At 37.2% G+C, this 15,946-nt stretch overlaps 1 protein-coding gene across 4 annotated transcripts in view; it reads left to right on the top strand.

Moving 5' to 3' along the window:
- Positions 1 to 15,946, top strand: part of TLK1 (tousled like kinase 1) — a 172,913-nt gene that overhangs the window by 43,377 nt on the left and 113,590 nt on the right. For all 4 annotated transcript variants that reach the window (XM_055289684.2, XM_063644687.1, XM_055289685.2 and 1 more), the window contains exon 2: positions 222 to 340. In XM_055289684.2, the coding sequence (XP_055145659.1) occupies positions 222 to 340 (119 nt within the window). The remainder of the gene's footprint in view (positions 1 to 221; positions 341 to 15,946) is intronic.

Raw genomic sequence — 15,946 nt, 5'->3', positions numbered from 1 at the left:
TTTCTTTCTGTGAGTTGCAGCCAAAAGTGTTGGAAATCCATTGTAGAATGTTTTGATAAGTTGATGTGTACATTTAAAAATAAAGTCTCTCAATTTTGTCTGCTTGTAGCATTCATTCCTAAATTTTTAACATCTTAACTAATCACATATATATTTGTGTAAGTATAAAGTATACACACATACATATATATGTGTACATATATATTTTTTTTTCTTAATAGGTGCAATGGATGAGCTTCATAGTCTGGATCCAAGAAGGCAAGAGTTATTGGAAGCTAGATTTACTGGAGTTGCAAGTGGGAGCACTGGAAGTACGGGCAGTTGCAGTGTTGGAGCTAAAGTGAGCAAAATTCTCGTCTTTATTTGACAGTCTTTCTTTCTATTAAATGATCTAAAATAGTATGTAAAGGATTCCTAAATATGTGCTTAACAGCAAATGTAACTTTTATAATGTGTAGAATAAGATCAGTGTTCATAAATGCGTTTTTAATGTAGTATACCATATTTCAGGGGCGTTATAATACAGCATAATATGTTTCAGGGATAAAAAGGAGTTTGGTAGATTGTACTGCCTGTCTCCCACTATGTACTTTCTTATCCTGCCTGCCCTTATTATCCGTGGTCCTATCTGTACATCTAATCCACTGTTTCTAACTGCTGCATAAAACTTTAATAGTGTATATCTTTTAGGCCAGGAGTCCTCAACCCCTGGGCCAAGGACCAGTACCAGTCCTGTTAGTAACCTGGCCGCACAGCAGGAGGTGAGCGGCAGGAGAGTGAGCATTACTGCCTGAGCTCCACCTGTTAGATTCGGCAGCGTTAGATTCTCATAGGAGCATGAACTCTATTGTGAACTGTGCACTTGTGAGGGATCCAGGTTGTGCACTCCTTATGAGAATCTAATGCCTGATATGAGGTGGAACAGTTTCATCTCTAAACCATTCCCCACCCCACCTCCACCTTCCCTCTTTTTTCATGGAAAAATTGTCTTCCATGAAACTGATCCTGGGTGCCAAAAAGGTTAGGTATTGCTGTGTTCAGCCTTTCAGTGATAGACCCAGATTGTCTACCTCAAACTGTGATGAGTTTTCATGTACCTGGGCTCTTATAGACCTTTGTGACCGTTTATTTAGGATGTATTCCCAAGAGCACAGTTGCTAGATCATAGAGTATGTATAGACTGAAATTGGATAAATACAAGGTTGCTATTCAGAACAGTTGTACTAATCTGCATTTTCAGCAGAGTGCATGAGTATTTCTGTATTTCCATGTCGCAGAAACACTTGACACCATCCACATTCCTCATTTAAGTATAAAATATCTTCTTGTTTTACTTGTACCATCAATTATTTTGAGCATTTCTTCTTTTTTTTTTTTTTTGAGGGAGTCTCACTTTGTCACCCAGGCTGGAGTGCAGTGGCACAATCTTGGCTCACTGCAACCTCCGCCTCCCAGGTTCAAGCGATTCTCCTGCCTCAGCCTCCCAAGTAGCTGGGATTACAGGTGCGTACCACCACGCCTGGCTAATTTTTGTATTTTTAGTAGAGACGGGAGTTTCACCATGCTGGCCAGGCTGGTCTTGAACTCCTGACTGCAGGTGATCCACCCACCTCGGCCTCCCAAAGTGCTGAGATTACAGGCGTGAGCCACCACGCTTGGCCTATTTTGGGCATTTCTTTGTATGCCTGTTAGCTTATTGGGAGTCTTAGAAATTATTTTAATTCTTTGTCTGTTTTTATATTAGTATTACTTTCTTTTTTGAACCGATTTTCCCATGTTCCATGTATATTCTACATGTTGATTTCTTGTTGACTTCATACATCGTAAGTAATTTCTCCCACTTTGTCATATGTCTCTTACTTTGTTCATGGTCTCTGTTGAACTGGAGTTGTGTGAATTCATAGCACATTGAACTCTCTAAATTTGTTGTAATCAGTCTCACCAATTTTTTGCCTTACGGTTTGTATCTCCAAAGTTTTGACTAACTCTTGGTATTTAACAAAAATAAGCATCACCATTAACCATTTGGGTCAAATAGACCTTCTTGTATTTTTATATTTATAAGTTATTTTACTACTAATTTATAGACACAGGAATGAAAGTATTATGAAAAACAACTTTATTAGATATTTTAATAAGAATTACATTGTACATCTCTTTGTATCAAGTAAATTTTGGCTCACAAACATAAAAGATGAAAGAATACTGTGATGTGTCCTTTGAGCATAATGAGGTCCAGAATATGGTTGCAGAATATTATATAATGCAGTCCTTACTGTGTTTTCTTTTTTCCTTAGAAATATATTGTTCAATTCATTGATTGTTGAATTTGAGAAAATTCGTCTAGCATTATGTTACCTGATTATGTGAGATTTTACAAATAGTTATCACCACCATCAGCTTCAGAGTCTAGACATGCTACTGTTGGTGTTTATATTTTCTGATTCATCTAATAATTGTAAGATGTATTCCTCTGTCATTTTCTTCTCTTGGCCATCGTGGGTGGAAAATGAAAATTTTTGAATTCTTAGGTGGAGTCAGTGAAAGCTAACATTAGACTACAAAGATGGTATTCTAGTCTTTCAAAAAGATTCTTAAAAGGCCGGGCGCAGTGGCTCACGCCTGTAATCCCAGCACTTTGGGAGGCCGAGGTGGGCGGGTCACCTGAGGTCAGGAGTTGAAGACCGGCCTCAACATGGAGAAACCCTGTCTCTACTAAAAATACAAAAAAAAATTAGCCAGGCGTGGTGGTGCATGCCTGTAATCCTAGCTACTCGGGAGGCTGAGGCAGGAGAATTGCTTGAACCTGGGAGACAGAGGTTGCGGTGAGCCGAGATTGCACCATTGCACTCCAGCCTGGGCAACAAGAGTGAAACTCAGGTTCAAAAAAAAAAAGTCTTAAAAGATGAAGCAAGATGAAAGATGATGCAGTACTTGAAGGATAATGGAAGGCAAGAAGAAAACTGAAAGGTGATTTTACTATTGCACCATCCTTTTAGGTTATTAAATCTGTATTTTTCTGTTGTTTCCGTAACAAACTAAGTAAACTTAGGAGTTTGAAACAACACAAATTTATTACAGTTTTGTAGGTTAGAAGTCTGTTACTAGTTTTATGGGCTAAAATCAAGGTGTTTATAAGACTGTAATCCTTTTTGGAGGCTCAAGGGGAGGATCAGTTTCCTTGCCTTTCTTAGTTTCTTTCTTCTTCTTCTTTTTTTTCCCCTCTGAGACAGGGTCTCACTCTGTCACTCAGGCTGGAGTGCAGTGGCATGATCTCGGCTCACTGCACCTTCTGCCTCCTGGGGTCAGGTGATCCTCCCACCTTAGCCTCCCCAGTAGCTGGCAGTACAGGTGCATGCCACCGTGCCTGGCTAATTCTTGTATTTCTAGTAGTGAAGAGGTTTCACCTTGTTGCCCAGGCTGGTCTTGAACACCTGGGCTCAGGTGATTTGCCCACCTCGGCCTCCCAAAGTGTCGGAATACAGGTGTGAGCCACTGCACCTGGCCACTTTTTTAATTTCTAGAGGCTGCTGTATCCTTTGGCTTGGCTATTCCTCCAGTTTCAAAGCCAGCAACAGCCCATCTCCTTGACCATTCTTCCAAAGTTACATCTCCCTCTGACAACAGTCTGGAAAGGTTGGGCCTCTACTTTTATGTACTCATGTGATTAGATTAGACCAACCTAAATAATCTGGGATAATCTCCCCAATTCAAAAGCCTTACCCCTAATCAATTCTGCAAAGTCCTTTTTTTGGCCATGTAAGGTAACATAGTCACAGGCTCTGGAGTTTAGGGCATGTGTATCATTGGGGAAATTATTCTGCCTACCATACACCATCATTCTTCATTTTTTTCTTTGATTTTGTATTTTGTTTTTTAGTATAGTTAGGAATAATTGATGAAAATAATAAGTAATGATGAAGTAATTCCTAGTATGTGATAAATTCAAAATATAGGAAAAATAAGATCTGTAAGATTCCATAATATATTTTAGATTTATGAAAGGGTCCATTTGACATCTGGTAATTGCAAGATGGAATGAGTTTTATTCTATTAACAATAAATATAATTTTTGTTTTTTTGGGTGATCCCTAAGAAAGAATAAAAGTCCTCAAATATCAGTCTTTACAAATAGTTAGAATGGCTCAAAAAAGAAATTCAAAAACTAGAGTTTGATCTCATAGACCTTGATGGTATTCTAATTGTTAAATACTGCTTCTCCATCCCTGGGCCATAAAGATATTCTGCAGTTTCTGTTATTAATATTATAGGTTTACTGTCATACTTGCTCTTTAATCCATCTAGGGTTCACCTTTTATATAATATTGGTAGTGATCCAGTTTTATTTTTCTCCGTCTAGTGAACAAGTTTTCTCCACAGTGCTTCTTAAATCATCTTTTTTTAAAATTGATTTGTGATGCCATCTTTATCATACATATGACTTACATAATTAACACATATATGATCTACATATATATGATAAGTATATGTGGGCCGGGTGTGGTGGCTCACGCTTGTAATCCCAGCACTTTGGGAGGCCGAGGCTGGTGGATCACTTGAGATCAGGAGTTCAAGACTAGCCTGGTGAACATGGTGGAACCCCATCTCTACTAAAAAATACAAAAAATTAGCTGGGCATGGTGGCAGGTGCCTGTAATCCCAGCTACTCGGGAGGCTGAGGCAGGAGAATTGTTTGAACCCAGGAGGTGGAGGTTGCAGTGAGCCGAGATTGTGCCATTGCACTCCAGCCTGGGTGACAAGAGTGAGACTCTGTCTCAAAAAAAAAAAACAAAAAAAACAAGTATATGTATGTGGTTGCCATGTATATATAGTATGTAGGTTTGTCTCTGAAATGTCTCTGATGTTCCAGTGATCTGTGTTCTTGTGCTCCAATATCACATTAAAAATACTATCATATTTTGGTATGTATTTTTTATATGGTAGAGTAAAATCTCTCGTTTACTCTTTTTCTAGGGTTGACTTTGTTCTTTATGGATCTTTAGTCCTTCATAAAATTTAAGCATCTCTATATTCTTGATAGCATTTGGGAATTCTTCTATTATAGCTTTTTTTGTGTCTTTTTCCTTAAAATATTCAAATGTAATTTTAATTTTGAATGCATTGAATTTGTAGATTAGGTACTACTAGCATCTTTGTAAGATTAGGTTATCCTATTTAAGTACATGAAATGTCTCCCTGTTTATTCAGTTCTTCTCCCCATGGACTTCTTAGGAATTTTCTGCTGTTAGATCCTTTAAAGTTTGTTGTTAATCTTTTTAAATTATATTTTCTAGTTGATTTTTGCTGGCTTAGGATGCTTTTAATTTTTATAGTTTGGTCTTGTATCTGGCAGTCTTGCTGTTGTTCTCTTTTATTGGTTGTCATGGTTGGTTCTGTAGATTTAAGGGAAATAATTATCTTCCAAAAATGATAGTTTAATCTCTTATATCTTAAATACATATTTTTTCCTTATCTTGGTCATGACCCTTGAATGCTATGTCTTTTTCTTGCTCTAAAAGAGAAATTGTCTAAGGTTTCTTCATTAAGTGTAAGGTTTGCTCTGGGTTTCGAGTATATAACTGTGCCCAAATTAAAGAAGAGCCTTTCTATTCCTGGTTAGTTAAGGAGATTTTGTTTGTTTTAAAAATTATAAATAGTTTTGAACTTGTGAAAGTCTTTTTTCAATGTTGATTAAAAGACTCAGATTTTTCTCCTTTGGATTATTAATACGATAATTTGATAGATTCTTAAAATGTTGAACCTTGTTTGTATTTCTGGGATAAACCTTACTTGATATGATATACTATTTAAAAAACATTTATCAGGCCAGGCGTGGTGGCTCACACCTGTAATCCCAGCACTTTGGGAGGCCGAAGTGGGTGGATCACGAGGTAAGGAGTTTGAGACCAGCCTGGCCAATATGGTGAAACCCTGTCTCTAGTAAAAATACAAAAATTACCTGGGCATGGTGGTGTTTGCCTGTAGTCCCAGCTACTTGGGAGGCTGAGGCAGGAGAATTGCTTGAACTTGGCAGGCGGAGATTGCAGTGAGCCAAGATCACGCCACTGTACTCCAGCCTGGGCCACAGAGCAAGACTCTGTCTCAAAGAAAACCAAAAACAAACAAACAAAAAAACCCTACCATTTATTGGATTTAATACATGATAAATTATTTAGGATTTTTACATATATGCTTTAAGAGAAATGAATGTGCCAACTGGAAGAATGTAGTTCAGTGAGTTTTGACAAATGTATATACACTCATGTTATCTACATTCCTCTTAAGATACAGAACATTTTCATTACCCTACCATATCTTTTATAATTCACTATCACATTAGCCTCACAAAATGAACTGGGCCCCTTTCACTATTTGTAGTTTTTTCAGCATCCTGTATATGATAGGAAATGTTCATGAGTATATGAGTAGACATGTAAAACTGTCTTGGCCTGGAGCTTGTTTAGAATGGTGCCTTTTTTTTTTTTTTTTTTTTTTATGGAATGCAGGGTCTCACTTTGTCGCCCAGGCTGGAGTGCAGGGGTGTGATCTCAGCTCACTGCAGCCTGTGCCTCCCAGGCTCAAGCAGTCCCTCTATCTCAGCCTCCCAAGTAGCTGGGACTGTAGGTGCTTGCACCACGACATTCAGCTAGTTTTTTGTTGTTGCTGGACTTTTTTTGTGGAGACCAGGTTTTACCATGTACCCAGACTGGTCTCAAACTCTTGACTCAAGTGATCCACCTGTCTTGGCCTCCCAAAGTGCTGGAATTACAGGTGTGAGCCACTGTGCTCAGCCGGAGAGATCTTTTACTGTGATTTTAATTTCTTTAATATTTAGTTCATTAATTCATTTCGTGTAAACTTTTAAACTTATTAGTATATAGTTACAATACTTTAAAAACCTCATTTGTTATTTTCTTTCTTCATATTCCCTTTTTCTGTTCATCTTGCCAAAGCTTTGTTTAATGAATATTTCAAATAAACAAATTTTTGTTTTAATTTTTTTCACTGTTATTTTCTTCTCCCTTTTCCCCAGTGATTTCAGCCTTCATAATTTACTTGTTATTTTGGATTTGCTTCTGTGGCTCTTCTTCCAGCTATTGAGTTGAATGTTTAGTTTATTTACTTGTATATAGAAATAATTAACATACAGTAAAATTTGTAGCTCTTATGTGTTCGGTTATGGGACTTTCTCCCCATGGTTTTTATTAAGGTATAATTATCAGTTAGTAAAATTACCCTTTTTTACTATATAGTTCTGTTGTAAGATTTGATAGATGTATATAATTGTGTAACCACCATCACAATTAAGGTATTAAATAGTTTATTTTGCCAAAAGATTTTCCCCATACCCCTTTGTAGTCAACTCCTCTAGGTTGCCTCTGGCAACCACTGATATGTTTTCTGTTCTTTTGGTTTAGGTTTTTAAGAAATGCTATATAAATGGATACATATTGCAATATGTACCTTTTTGAGTCCGGCTTCTTTTAACTTAGCATAATACATTCATTTGAGATTGATCCATGTTGTTGGATGTTTGACCCTTTTGAATGCTAAATAGTATTCTGCTATATGAAGATAACCACTTGTTTTTAGTCCATTTTCTGTTTATTTATTTTTTGAGACAGAGTCTTGCTCTGTCACCCAACAGGAGTGCAGTGGCACAATCTTGGCTCACTGCAACCTCCACTTCCCAGGTTCAAGCGATTCTTCTGCCTCAGCCTCCCGAGTAGCTGGGATTACAGGCATGTGCCACCATACCCAGCTAATTTTTGTATTTTTAGTAGAGAAGGGGTTTCACCCTGTTGGTCAGGCTGGTCTCAACTCCTGACCTCAAGTAATCCGCCTGCCTTGGCTTCCCAAAGTGCTGGCATTACAGGCATGAGCCACCACGCCTGGCCTTTTTAGTCCATTTTCTAGATGAGGAACATTTGTGTTGTTTCCAGTGTTTTGATAATTAGGAATAAAGGTATTATAACCATTTGCGTATTCCCCCCTCTTAGATTTGGAAATTGTTTCGTGTAAATACCACACAAAACAAAATATAGAACACTTCCATCCCTCCAGAGAGTTTTCTTCTGCCCCTTTCCAGTCAATTCCCTCTTGTCAAACCCTTTCCCCCAACCCTTATCTAATTTCTGTCACTACAGATTAGTTCTGCCTGTACTTGGATTCCATATACAATAAATGAAAGTATGCAGTATTCTTTTGTATCTGGCATCCTTTATTTAACATAGTATTTTTGAGATTTATCCAGGTTGTTGCTGTTTTAGTAGTTAATTCTTTTTGTTGCTGAATAGAATTCCACTGTATGGATATACCACAGTTATGCATTTAGTAGAGTGGTATTTGGATGTTTTCATCTTGCCTGTTATGAGTAAGGTTACAATAAACATTTTGGTACAAATGGTAACATGTTTTCATTTCTCTTGGGAAGGTACTTAGCTGGATAGATGTATATTTTGCTTGATAAGAAACTGCCAGATTTCCAAAGTGTTTGTACCTGTATAAGAACTTTGATTGTTCTGCATCCTCCCTGACATTTTGTTGTGATTCTTTTTCATTTTAGTGTAGTGGGTGTGAAGTAATACCAGCTCGTTTATTTTAACTTTTCTTGTTTCCTGATTAACGCTGTCCCTCCAAGAACTGCTGTAACTTTTCCATAAGTTTTGATGGGTACTATTTTAATTAATGTTCAGATCTGTATATTTCATAATTACCTTTGTTTCCTTTTTAACACAAGGGTTATTAATATAGGATATTTTGAGCTATCTTTTTGTTGTGGATTTTCAATCTGTTGCATTACAGTTGGAAAGTAGTTTGTATGACATCAGTCCCTGAATGTGCCTTATTTTAGAAACATTTCATATCTAATAGCTCTTAATTGTATTTGTTCAGATCTTAGATATCTCCTTACATTATCAGCTTGGTGTATCTTTTTCTGAGAGAGATGTATTAAAATATTTAACTGATGATTTATGTATTTCTACTTGCTGTTCATTTGTTTTTGCTTGATATATTTTGAGGCAGTATTTTTACATGTGTATCTCTTGTTCTATTCTTTTTATGACTGTATACTACTTACTGTTAATTTTAGCTTTCTTTTTGTTTATATTTGTTTTAGGTATGTGGTTTTCTATTTTATTTTTGCTCTTTTTAAATGCGTTTCTTGGGGCTGAGAGTAGTGGCTCTTGCCTGTAATCCCAGCACTTTGGGAGGCCGGGGCAGGTGGATCACTTGAGCCCAGGAGTTCGAGACCAGCCTGGGCAACATGACAAAACCCTATCTCTACAAAACATTAGCCGGGCATGGTGGTGCCCACCTGTGGTCCCAGCTTCTTGGGAGGCTGAGTTGGGAGGATGACGTGAGCTCAGGAGGTTGAGGCTGCAGTGAGCTGAGATCATGCTACTTCACTCCAGCCTGGACGACAGAGTGAGACCCTGTCTCATTAAAAAAAAAAAAAATTTAAATGTTTCTTGTAGACAGCATATGTTTTTTGATACAATAGGAGCATTCGACTCTCTTAAATGGTGAGTTTTGTTTATTACATTTTTTGTAATTATTGTTATTTTCTGACTCGGTTCTGCCATCTATTGCCTAATGTCTTCTTCTTGTACTTTACGTGTTTTCCATTGGACAAATGAATTTTTTTCCTGATGTTTTAAAGTTACATATTCTATCGTAGTGTTATAATGGCAGTATACTCAGTATAGTGTATAGTAGATGAGTATAGAGTGTCATTGTAACACTAAAAATGCTCTCTCAAACTGCATTCCAGTGGGTTTTTTCACCTTAAAATTTTTATTACTTTTTACTTTGAAAATAATCTATACCTATAGATAAGTTGAAAATGTAGTACAAAGAATGCCATCATATTCTTTACCTAGATTTAAAAGATGTAAACAGTTTTGCTTAATTTGTGTTCATGTGCATCTTTACCGTCTCTCTCTGATATTGCTGTGGTCTCCTGGCTGCTGTTGTCGTTTTTTTTTTTTTTTTTTTTTTTTTGAGAGAGGGGGTCTCACTCTGTCACCCAAGCTGGAGTGCAGTGACACAATCTCGGCTCACTGCAGCCTCTGCCTCCCAGGCTCAAGTGATCCTCATGCCTAAGCCTCCTGAGTAGCTTGGACTATAGGCAAGTGCCACCATGCCTGGCTAAGTTTTTTGTATTTTTTTTGAGATGAGTCTCACCATGTTGCCCAGGCTGGCATTTAACTCCTGGGCTCAAGCAGTCCGCCTACGTCGGCCTTCCAGAATGCTGGAATTACAGGCCTGAGCCACTGCGCCTGGCCAGCTCCTTTTTTTATTCAGTTGTTATAATTCATTACTGTCTTTGAAATTCAAATTGTCCCGGATTTGGCCAGTGGAAACTCCTTCACATGGTCACTTTAGAGATCTTTTATCAGTCTTTGGTTTTCAGATACAAGACATTTCTGGCTTACCTCGTCCTTTTCTGCATTGAATATGAGCAGACATTTTCCAAGGATTCCTGGTTCATTTTAATGAAGAATGGTACTTAGGAACCAACATCTAGTTGCTAGTTATACCTGTTGTTATAATACATAATAGTCTCTTAGAAGAATGCCACCTAATGTAGAAGCAGAACACTCACCATTTGACATCCCCAATATAATTACTGATTAAGGCAAGGATCCTATGTTTTCCATTGGACATTTACATTTAGTAAAATGTTTTCAAGAGCAGTATACTTACAGAGTCCTAATGTTTTACCCCATAGATCAGTTATTACAAAAGAGAAATGTGTTTAAAATGGACACCATTTCTCACCACCATAATATGCAAGATCAGACTTTTCATTGGCATATTATGTCAGAGAATCTGACATTGTATGTGCCTCCTAAGGTGGTGCAGTAGGAGTTACACAAATCACCTCTGTTTTTAATGCTGGAAATATTTGATTTGAATTTAGTCATAAGACAATACTCCTGGGACACTGCTAGACAACTGGCCTAGACTCATCAAAGTATTCAGTGTCTTGAAGAACAAAGAGAGGTAAATGGAATTGTTATAGATTGGATGAGGCCAAAGAGACATAGCAATCAGATGTAGTGTGTGAATCTGAATCCTGGTTTGCACCTGGACTGGAGGAAAACAGTTATAAAGGACATTTTTGTGACAATAGGGGAAATTCAAATATAGGTATATGTTGGATGAAGATACTGAATTAATGTTGGTTTTACTCTTTTGTCTTTTGAGTAAGTTGTAATTTTAAAAATTCATTTAAGAACAAATATAGGTGAAGCTACAGAATGTATGACAGTTGTGACCAATGACTCCTGTTGTTGAGAGTGATGATGATAATGTGTTTGTGAGATGCAGTATTATTAGGTAGGCAAATTTTAATGATAGTAGCATCAAGAGTTTGTAATTTGGAAGTAAAAACATTCCAAGGATCAAATTGCTGGTAGCGATGGTGCTCTAGCAGAGAGGGGTGGGGAGAAAGGTAAATACATTATCTAGGAGTATTGATTTATTTCTAGAGAAAAATAGAGCAGTATATTTGCCAAAAGCAAGAAAGTAAGCACAAGCAACAGATACTGTACATACAACCTTCATTTTTTGTTTTTCTGCTTTTATTGTTTTTAATTGATAGAGTAATTGTACATATTTATGGAGTACAGTGTGATATTACATGTAGAGACAATGTATAATGATCATCAGATCAGGGTATCTAGCATATTTGTCACCTCAAACATTTATCATTTCTTTGTGATGGGAACATTCGAAATCTGCTCTTCCAGCTATTTTAAGATATACAATAAATTGTTGTTAATTATAGTCTTCCTGTAGTGCTATAGAACACTCTTCCTATCCAGCTGTACTTCTATATTCATTAATCAACTGTTGGCTGTCCCCTCCTGCCTACTCTTCCCTACGTCTGTTCTGCTCTCTACTTATAAGATCAGCCTTTTTGGTTTCTGCATATGAGTGAGAACATGCAGTATTTATCTTTCTGTGCCTGGCTAGTTTCACGTAACAATGTCCTCCAAGCTCATCAGTGTTGCTGTGAATGAGGGAAATTTTTTTAATGGTGAAATAGTATTCCATTGTGTATGTATACCACATTTTCTTTATCCATTTGTCTGTTGATGGACACTTAGATTGATTCCATACTTCAGCTATTATGAATCATGTTACAGTAAACATGGGAATGCAGACATCTCTTCAGCATACTGATTTCCTTTCCTTTGTATATACCCAGTAGTAGGATTGCTGGATCATATGGTAGTTCTATCTTTTTTTTAAGGAACCTCCATATTTTTTTCCATAATGGCTATACTAATTTGCACTTCTACCAACAGTGTAGGAGGGTCTCCCTTTCTCTGCATCCTTGCTAGTATTTGTTATTTTTTGTCTTTTTTTTTTTTTTTTTTTGAGACGGAGTCTCGCTCTGTTGCCAGGCTGGAGTGCAGTGGCGCAGTCTCGGGGCTCACTGCAACCTCTGCCTCCCGGTTTCAAGCGATTCTCCTGCCTTAGCCTCCTGAGTAGCTGGGACTACAGGCGCACTCCACCACACTCATCTAATTTTTGCATTTTTAGTAGAGATGGCATATCACCATGTTGGCCAGGCTGGTCTCAAACTCCTGACCTCAAGTGATCTGCCCACCTCGGCCTCCCAAAGTGCTGAGATTACAGGCGTGAGCCACTGTGCCCAGCCAAGCATTTTTTAAATATACCTGTTAAAATTTGTGTGGTTTTTGTGTGGTTACTTCTTTCAAGAGATGTCTTTGCCTATTTTTAGATTGGATTATTTATTGTTTTGCTGTTGAGTTGTTTAAGTTCCTTGTAAATTCTGGATATTAATCCCTTCTCAGATGAATAGTTTACAAATCACTTTGTTCCATTCTGCAGGTTGTCTCTTCACTCTATGATTGTTTCCTTTGCTGTGAAGAAGCTTTTTAGTTTGAGAAAATACCATTTGTCTATTTTTGCTTTTGTTACTTGTGCTTTTGAGATCTTCTTCATAAAATCTTAACCTAGACCAATGCCCTGAAGTGTTTCATCTAAGGTTTTTTCTAGTAGTTTCATAGTTTTGGATCTTACATTTAAATCTTTAACCCATTTTGAGTTGATTTTTGTATACAGTGAGAGATAGGGGCTAGTTTCATTTTTCTGCATATGGATATCCAGATTTTAATGTTCCCAGTGCGTTTGTCGAAGATTAGTTGGCCATAAATGCATAGATTTATATCTGGGTTCTATTCTGTTCCATTGATCTGTGTCTGTTACACAAAATCAACATACAAAAATTAGTAGCATTTCTATACACCAACAATGAACTAGCAGAAAAAGAAATCAAGAAAGCAATCCCTGGCTGGGAGCAGTGGCTCATGCCTGTAATCCCAGCACTTTGGGAGGATCACTTGAGGCCAGGAGTTTGAGACCAGCCTGGCCAACATGGTGAACATTGTAGTATATTTTGAAGTCCAGTAGTGTGATGCCTCCAGTTTTATTCTTTTAGCTCAGTATTGCTTTGGCTATTCAGAGTCTTCTGTAGTTTTGTATGAATTTTAGGATGTTTTTTCTCTTTCTGTGAGGAATGTCATTGGTATTTGGATAGGAATTGCGTTGAATCTGTAGATCACTTTTGGTAGTATGTCATTTTCACAGTATTCTTCCAATTCATGAACATGGGGTGTCTTTCTATTTTTTATGTCCTCTTTAATTTTTTTCTTCAGTGTTTTATAATTTTCCTTGTAGAAATCCTTCACCTCATTGGTTACGTTTATTTCTACTTTTGTTTGTTTGTTCTTAGTTCTTATAAATGGAATTTTTTTTTTTTTTTTTTTTTGTGACAGAATCTCACTCTGTTGCCCAGGCTGGAGTGCAGTGGTGCAATCTCGGCTCACTGCAACCACTGCCTCCCAGGTTCAAGCAATTCTCGTGCCTCAGCCTCCCAAATAGCTGGGATTACAGGCGCCCACCACCATGCCCAACTAATTTTTGTATTTTTAGTAGAGACGGCATTTCACCATGTTGGCCAGGCTGGTCTCAAACTCCTGGCCTCAAGTGATCCTCCCAAAGTGTTGGGATTACATGTGTGAGCCACTGCTCCCAGCCAGGGATCGCTTTCTTGATTTCTTTTTCTGCTAGTTCATTGTTGGTGTATAGAAATGCTACTAATTTTTGTATGTTGATTTTGTATTCTGCAACTTTACTGAATTTATCAGTTCTAACAGCTTTTTGGTGAAGCTTTTAGGGTTTTCTATATATGAATTTGTGTCATCTGCTATACATAGAACTTTTAAATTACTGGAATAGAATGTAGAAGGAGGAATATAAAGAAATGTAATTCAACAGAAGAGAAGGAGAAAGAAAAAAAAAGAAAATATTTCATTTTTATCTGCTATTATATAAGATGGAAGCAATAAAGCCAGGCATGTAATTACACAATAAATGAGACTCCATCTACAGGCTGTTAACAAGAAACATCCCTTAAAAAATGATGAACATTGGAAATACCTGGAAAGAAAATATCTCAGATAATCGTGAAGAAAAATAAAGTACAATTAAATATAAATTTGAGGCCAGGTGCGGTGGCTCACACCTGTAATCCCACCACTTTGGGAGGCTGAGGCAGGCGGATCACTTGAGGCCAGGAGTTCAACCCTATCTCAAAAAATTAGCCGGACATGGTGGGACGTGCCTGTAATCCCATCTACTCGGGAAGCCAAGGCAGGAGAATTGCTTGAATCCAGGAGGCGGCGGAGATTGCAGTGAGCCAAGATTGCGCCACTGCACTCCAGCCTTGGTGACAGAGTGTGACTTATGTCTCAAAAAAAAAAAAAAAAAAATATATATATATATATATATATATATATATAAAAATATAAATTTGAGATCAATTTTTTTCTTAACTCAGAACCTTCCCCAAAGTTTCCCATTGCATTTCAAGTAAAATTCATTATGTTCACTGTGCCCCGCACAGATCAGAAGGCCTTCCTCTAAATCAGGAGGCCTTTTGATCTAGCCTTAGGCTAACAACTGCCCCACCACGGCACCCACACTGTCTTATTTGCCACTTGCCTCAAACACACTTCACGCTGACTTCATTCAAATTTCTCCTCTTCAAAGAGGCCTTATCTCACCGCTGTATGTAAGGTAATACCTTTGTCACTGCCCCGTAGTTTTTCCACTTCTTTTTTCTAATACTACAACTTATTGATTCTGTAGGTAATACTAAAATTTATGTGTTCGTTTATATTCTCTTTCCCTTTTCGTAATGGAAACTCCATGAGCACTTGGACTTGAGTCTGTTTTTTTCACTGCTGTATCCCTAGCATCTACAACAGAACCAAGGCCCTCAGTGAATATTTTTGAATGCATGAATGAATAGCAAAGCATTCTTCAAAGGCAAAAACCTTGAATGGTGTACTGATAGACGTTTTTTAAGGACTAAGTCTCTACAAAGAAGATAAGGCAGTTAAAATTTTTATGTATCAAACCGTTTTAGAAATAACGTAATGAATTTATTAAAACCCAGTTAGAATGAGGGATTTTAAATAATTCTTTTAGATTTTGACTATTGTTTTACCCTAAGCCTGTTTCACCTGTTTATTTACTTGCCAGACCCTGATAGCATATGAATTTGTGACTCTCAGATAGAAAGAAGGGTAAATGTTATAAACTGTAATTATGTAAACTTATTGTGTAGTTGTCATGTTGGGAGAAGTTAAGGATATATTTTCTTATTTTACATAATGAGGAGTCATTACACACAGTTTGAACTTAAAAATTATATTTAAGGTAAGGCAACCATTTGAAGAATTAAAAATAAAAATATAACCAAATGTGTCAGAAAGAAGGAGAAACTGTGATGCTAGATAAATTCTTCATCTTCCATGGCAGGGTCAATTGAGGATTTACTACAATCTGGTACATACTCACCTGTTTGAAAGAAAGGAAGTAAAGAAAAAAAGGAATGAAG

The sequence above is a fragment of the Symphalangus syndactylus genome, chromosome 8, assembly GCF_028878055.3.
Source record: "Symphalangus syndactylus isolate Jambi chromosome 8, NHGRI_mSymSyn1-v2.1_pri, whole genome shotgun sequence".
In the NCBI taxonomy this organism is placed as follows: Eukaryota; Metazoa; Chordata; class Mammalia; order Primates; family Hylobatidae; genus Symphalangus; species Symphalangus syndactylus.
The sequence above is the reverse complement of the archived record's forward strand: the minus strand, read 5'-3'. Positions and strand labels throughout refer to the sequence as shown.